This window comes from Triticum urartu, unplaced genomic scaffold, assembly GCF_003073215.2.
Source record: "Triticum urartu cultivar G1812 unplaced genomic scaffold, Tu2.1 TuUngrouped_contig_6613, whole genome shotgun sequence".
Lineage (NCBI taxonomy): Eukaryota > Viridiplantae > Streptophyta > Magnoliopsida > Poales > Poaceae > Triticum > Triticum urartu.
In genome coordinates this window covers 1-6,971 of record NW_024117388.1, presented here as the reverse complement: position 1 = coordinate 6,971, position 6,971 = coordinate 1, and the positions used below count along the sequence as shown (strand labels likewise).

General features: G+C 42.8%; 1 protein-coding gene across 1 annotated transcript; it reads left to right on the top strand.

Moving 5' to 3' along the window:
* Window positions 1-399: 399 nt before the first annotated feature.
* LOC125530865 (light-mediated development protein DET1-like) lies at window positions 400-6,949 on the top strand (the record flags this gene model as incomplete). Its single annotated transcript, XM_048695281.1, is given in 7 exon segments — window positions 400-495; window positions 839-907; window positions 1,313-1,369; window positions 1,458-1,538; window positions 1,623-1,787; window positions 2,587-2,682; window positions 4,239-6,949. Coding segments are annotated over 7 exon segments (675 nt in total), but the record flags the coding sequence as incomplete, so codon positions are not given.
* Window positions 6,950-6,971: the final 22 nt, after the last annotated feature.

The window sequence follows — 6,971 nt, the reverse complement described above, 5'->3', positions numbered from 1 at the left end:
CCAGCCGCACCCTGAGCTAAGAGGAGCCAGTTCCCCGCCACCACCTATGCCGGGGGAGGGAGGCGAGGAGGAGAGAGGACGCTGGCGGCGCTCTAGGGTTTGCCCCCGGTCGCCCGCAGGGACGACACGGGGGGAGGAGCGGGGGAAGAAGAAGAGCAACCTTTCCCAAAAAATTAGCTTTGTGCGCTCGTTGTTTGATATTCTTTCGTTCATCTCTTCTAATTGTTGTCTGAAAATAGTCTTTGTTTTACCCACATCATTTCTATACAGCAAATAGCCTTTGGAGGCTTGAGCAAACCTTCATGTCTGCAATCTGCAATCCTTGAACAAGACTAATTGGAAATCGTCTGATATTGAACTTGTGAACTACGAAACTGATAATTGAGTTTATGCTTGCAGGCTGCACAAGGGAGTTCTTTTCTTCCTGGCATCAAGCAACGGTTGCTATCATTTATTTTCCGCAAGACATGGAATGAGGAACCTGATCAGGCTTTGGTTAGATACTTAGCTATCTTACACGCCATTCATTCATTTGCTATGTGATCTTGATCTGTGCTTTGCATTCTTACTTGCTTGGTTATTCCCAGGTTGATCTCAATATTTTGAATCCTCAAGTCAATTATGATGCTTAAAATCATCTCTATTTTTTTGCATTCACTGCTAAAATATTTGCACTCCCTGTCATTATCGTCTACAGTGAATCTTGCATCTTTTGAATTCTTAAAACAAACTTATGCTTAATTGCTTACGCCCCCTTCTTTCTTGGTCGGTGTGGTCTTTGTTGTGAAGGAAAAATGTTTTATCTCTACTTGTTTGAAATGGTAATTTTTATTTGCAGAGGGTCCAGCACCTGAAGAAGAAATTTTATTTTCACTTTCAAGACTATGTGGATCTTATCATATGGAAGGTACCTATAAATACTTTCAAGACTAGCTTAAATGAATCACAATAGCAGTAGGATTTTGCTCTGTTTTTCTTTTGCCTTGGTTCTTTCTTTCTTCTCTCTTCTCGTTATTCTTAAGTATTGGCTAGCCTAGGTTTTGTCTCCTTTTTGTTCCTGGTTTTGGCTGGTTTACTTTGTAAGTCTTATGCCTTCTCTGCAGTCTTCTATGTGAGATTTTTTTCTCCTACTTCATCCCTTCATTTTTCTGTTAGATTAAAAAATTTAAATTCTTCACTTACAGTTTTTGTTGTTCATTTTAGCTAGCTATCAGTAACCTAAGTATTTACAGGGACTATGTTGTTCACTGAACACATTGTTTTCTGCTAAAGAATTTTTGCAAGAGGTGTTTATAACATGATAGTGGAACAGGTACAGTTTTTGGATCGCCATCACCTATTTATCAAGTTTGGTAGTGTCAATGGAAGGGTAAATCTATTTTCTCCTGACATCTTACCAGTATTTTATTCGCATCTTGTCACCATCTAATTGCAGATGCTCTAATATATTTCTTTAGGTTACTCGAAGCACTGATCAAAACCTAGCATTCTTTGCTGTGTACAACATGGAGACGACCGAGATTGTGTCACTCTATCAGGTATCCATGATCATCAGAAATGCTGTTCAAGTGATTTGATATATTTTCCCTTGTGTTTGAACATAATACATAGTTTGTCAGCAGAATTCTTCGGAGGAGCTGTATTCATTGTTTGAACATTATTATGATCATTTCCATGCAAATCCTCAAAATTCTTTGCATGAGAAATTTATCTCGTCCAATCCCAATAGTGTTCATGCTCTTGATCAACTCCGCACCATTAAAAGTAAAGCAAGCAGCCCCTCACAGGTAATGTTGATAACGCAAGTCATATGAATATATGATGCATTTTTTGTAAACCATTCTATTGATCTGTTCCATTTAAATGCCTCGACAAGATGTGAGGATTTGTGCATGTCGCGGCGCTAATGGTCTCCTTATTTCCAAGGATGATGCACTGATTGTCGACTGTACTGAAATGGTTCAACGTATTCTAGTAATACTGTAATAGCATGCACAATTTCCACAATTGTTTTAGGAAAAGAGGTTTTCTTGGATATAACATACATAACATACAATATAAAAAACAGTTTTCTTGGATATTTATGTTCAGAATAAATTGCATAATACAAAGAGATTTTCTTGGATATAATGTGGAGAATTACAAATAATGTAGGGCTAAAATGAGTTGTATCCTTGCAGGTTAGCTTCCTGAGCATGCGTCAGTTCTAGTAGTACTAGAATTCCAATTTGTTTCAGGTTTCAGTGAATCAACTAAGAAAAAGCAAACTTTTTTTTAGCTTTAAGCTTATTTTCTGGTGGTTGTCATGCCTTTTCAGTTTTATATACCAACTTACATGAAGTTCCAGATGAGGTGGTATGCTTGTGAAAAATGTTAGAAACCCATACCTTTCAGATGAAAAAAACTAAAGGTGTGAAACGGTCACTTGTTGCTGATGGCTTATTTCTTGATAATAACTATACTTACTACATATTTCTCATTTGTGTACTCTTAAGGCATCTGATTTGTGAACAATTTACCTCTTTTGTTATGTAATGATGAACCTTTTGATGATTGCTAGTTTGCTACTTGTTTTCTGTTTAGCAGTTTGTGAAAAAGATGATGGCGTCATTGCCTTACACTTGCCAATCACAAAGTCCTTCACCATACTTTGATCTGTCAATTTTTCGTTATGATGAGAAGGTTTGTTCTACAGCTTGTTTGAATATATGTTATACAGTAGTTCCAGTTTGGCTAGTTTTCTGGCTTGAGTGTCATACCATAATATCCTGCAAGTGTTCACGTGCTTTTACTCGAGTCACCAACCTCTTTTTCGCTTTTGTCAAGCAATCAATATGGCCTCTGTAGAAAATTGAACATGAAGCACATGTTAATACATTATTAACTGGAATGTGTAAACATTTGATATTGTTGCGTTGGGCTTACTTTAAGTCTTTCATTGAACCAATGATTCTTCAAAACTCTGAGCAGGACATTGTATATCCTGCTATTTGTGGCATGTAATGTGTATAGCTTCTATCATCTTTGAATAAATAACAACAAAACAGAGATTAGATGTGCAGAGTTATCGCAAAAAATACCCCCTCATTCCCTTATACAAGGCCATTTCATACTTTTATGTCTTAACTTTGACCACTAATTTTACCAACAAAAAGTGAGTTATATGCCATAAAAAGTATTTCATTGGATGCACATTTCAAAGAACTTTCCGATGATATATTTTTTATGACATTTAGTTCATATTTTGTTGACCAAAATTATAAGTCAACATTTGACACGAAAAACGAAGTGGCCTTGTATACAAAAATGGAGGGAGTACTGCAGAGCAGCATCTTATAAATTTTTTTTCTACTTAGAATGTTAGTATTAACATCTGACTTCCACATATTGGTTATACTTGAAAATGGAGCCGCTATGTTTTTTCTCACTTGTTATGACATTATTACTGCAAATAGATACTATGCACTGCACTGATGGTCAGAGGTCCTGTTGGCCTGGGAGATGATTGGCTGTTTGCATGTTGGTAACTTGGTGATGATTTTGCATATTAGTTGGGAGAGTGAAGATGCAGCTACATTGCCATTGAGAGGGGTGGTTGCTGGTGATCTGAGGAAAGAGAAATGTGAGAGTAGGTGCGGTTGGCATGAAGGAAAAGAGTGGTGCGGTATTAAATTTTTAGTTCAATTTAATTTGATGAGATCGGCGCTGAGAGAAGCAGTGGCAGGCGATTCAAATCGGGAAGGTGGGTCAGCAGGCTGCAATATTTCTTTTGTGGGTTCCAGCTAAGGAGAGAGTAGTGGGTGCTAAGCACTGTTGCTAAAATGCAAGCTTAGCCCCTGCATGAGGTTGGGTTGAGGTGTAAGTTTAACCCCTCCTACTTCGCAGAAGGCCTGGGTAGGCTATATATTTCTTGGAAATTTAGTATCCCTGTTCCTATACAATGTGCGAGTTGTTTTATTGATATAGTATAACACTACACTTGTTTTCGACTAATGGCTTTTTCATTGCTGTAGTAAAGTAGTAATTTAGCTCAACGCTAACCTATGCAATATGAGGGTTTCCATCGTGATGAGGAGTAATGACAGCAGTGGTTTAGATGTGTCCAACTTGAACTTTCTAAATCATTTTTATGACATTCCATTACTTTGTTTATCTTCTCGATTTTGTCATACTCAAGTGCATGATAGTAATTTTCCCTTCATTTGATATATCGTGTACTTTCGTTTCCTTGTTTGCAGCTGTTTTCAGCAATTGATCGGCATAGGCATTGCACAGAGTATCCTATAAAATTTATATCAGTGAGGCAACCAAATGTCGTCAAATTTAAGATAAAACCAGGTAACTCTTGATCCATTGCTGTGACCAAGCATCTAGATTCTAGAACTAGGGTGTGTGGAACTATATCAATTTGAACTTGTATCCGCATGAGAAGTCAACATTGGTCAAGACTCATTTCCTCAAATTCTAGACTGGCAAACTTCGTCGCACTCATCCTCTGCAATCATGTTGTGCATGATCACACACGCTATGACCACCTCCCACAACATCTTTGGATCCCATACTTTTGCAGGTCCTCGAAGAACCGCAAAACGGGCTTGGAGCACTCCAAATGTCCTCTCCACATCCTTTCTAGCTCCTTGTCTTTTGGGCAAAGTGAGATCTTTCTCACCCCTTGGATCAGAGATGGTCTTGACGAAAGTCGCCCATGAAGGATATCTATCATCACAAAGATGGTATAGTTGCACGGAGGAGCTTCTCCCTCACAACCTTGCAAGCAATGGAGGCCGCTGCAACAAGTTGATGTCATTGTGAGACCCAGGCATCCCAAATAAAGAGTGCCAAATCTAGAGGTCTTGTGATGCACGTGCTTCAAGAATGATGGTGGGCTTCTTACAATGGCCTTGACATTGCCTCTGTAGAGCATATGGGCAATTTGTCCATAGCCAGTGCATGGAATCCGGAAATCCGAGCATACCTGGTCACCTTCTTGCTTCTGACAGTCCCATGAGTCGTGCGGTGTCTTCGGCAGTTCATTCTCCCATGTACTTCGGTCCAAACATCTTGACCACCATAGTAGCAAATCTGACCATCACTCGAGGCATGTGCTTTTGGACATCCGGAGGTACTTGTCCCACGAATCCGCGGCCATGCCATAGGCAAGCATCCTCAATGCAGCCATGCACTTTCGGTAACCAGATAATCCAATCTTTCCAACGGCATCCTTCTTCAAGATGAAGTAGTCATCATAGGCCCGGACACCGTTGTAGAGGTGATCGAACACAGTTCAGCTCATCTGGAATTGACGACGAAAATAGGACTCAAATAGCGCGTCGGGGACAAAGTAGTCGTCCACCAGCATCATATGCCCCCCGTGCCCTATTCCGATTCATCACTTGATGTCCCTTGATCTATCTCCGCACGTTGGGCATCTTCAATAACCGCGTACATCATCGTCGTTTCATCCTTATATTCATTCTCATCTAACGAGGACGTATCTATGAACTTGGCGTAGAAGTACTCTGCGGCCGAATGCATAGTGTTTTGCTTCAAAGTAAACAATAAAAATGTCAATAAATTTGGCTATGGCATTCGGCCGAACACTTGACGGGCACCGTGTCCGCCATGAACGGCAATGTGCAGGGCATAGGGTACCTCGGCGGTAGCCGGAGCAGGGATGGAAGGGAGGCATAGGCAAAGTTGGGGATGGCGCTCGGGTAGAGCGGCAGAGGTCCGGCAAGGCCTGAACGGCGGAGTGGGTGGTTCAGTGGCGGCGTGGGTCTCAGACTACACGGATACAAACAAAGGGGAGGGACTGAGTGAGAAAAGCGGGGCTTCGGGTGGGTTTTTTGTGTGGGCCATGGGTGTCAGACGCCTACCCTGCGGCTGTCCGGGTGCTCGCAAACCTCCCCAGCTTGCTTCCGTTTTGTGAGAATTTGGACGTACAGACCGGTCCACGGACATTTGATGCATGGCGTTGGATGGCACAAAGTGTCCAGTCTGCGCTGGACGTTTACGGGCATTTTGATGCACGGTGTTCGAGATGCCCGTATCTCGTTAATTCAAGCAAGATAGCCTCATCTCAACCCCATAGGAGCAGCAGGAGCAGCGCCCCGGTCCTCCCCTTTGATGAGGCCCATGTGTGGATCGCAGTGCTTGTCCCTCGCTGTCAGGGAGGCTAGCGGTAGCACCCCCACCTCCCATCTGCTGCCGCCAGTTTTTGAATTGGTGGAGGGAAGTTCAATGGGGAAACGTACAGGGTAGAATAAAAAAATCTGAGCGGTGGGTTCCTGTACAGAAAAAATCTGAGCGGTGGGTCCCCAATCGGTGCTAAATGTTGGAACAAATTTGGTTTCCTTGGACCCTCCTTGCTTTTTTTTCTTAGACCCGCCTCATGCTGCTTAGACTGTTTATTTTACTATAAGCACCTTGCATTGTACAGGTTCTAACCTGACCAATGAACGGTCATGAGCTCCCACACCGTAGTGATGTAATCATGAAGGCAACATGACCACATCAGAGCAAGCCAAAACGTAAGAAATCTCACCTGACTTTAAGGGTGCAACTGGGGCGGGCCTTTCTGCTAGGCCGTTAGCCTGCCCCACAAATAAGTCCGGCTAATTCTCCCATGGGATGCGACTGGGTGGGAATCCCGCGGCACCCCAGCAGATGCGGCTGCGTGCGAGTTCGTCCGTGTCTGGGCGCCGGATCTGACTGCGGAGTGAGGTCTCCAAGAACGACGGCAACAGGACGCTGCTGTGTAGAGCAGAGCAGTACGCTCCCGGGCGATGGACGTGCGGTTCCGAGGCGCGTTGACGAAGTGGGTGTTGTCATCTTCGAGGGCAATGGACGTGTGGATTCGAATGGCTTGATGAGCTGGTTGGTGTCGAGCTTCAGCAGCTGCTGGACATTGTACTGTCCATCGGGCTTCGGCTGCTGCCACTGAAGCCGGCGACAGGGGGGGTGCGGGGAAA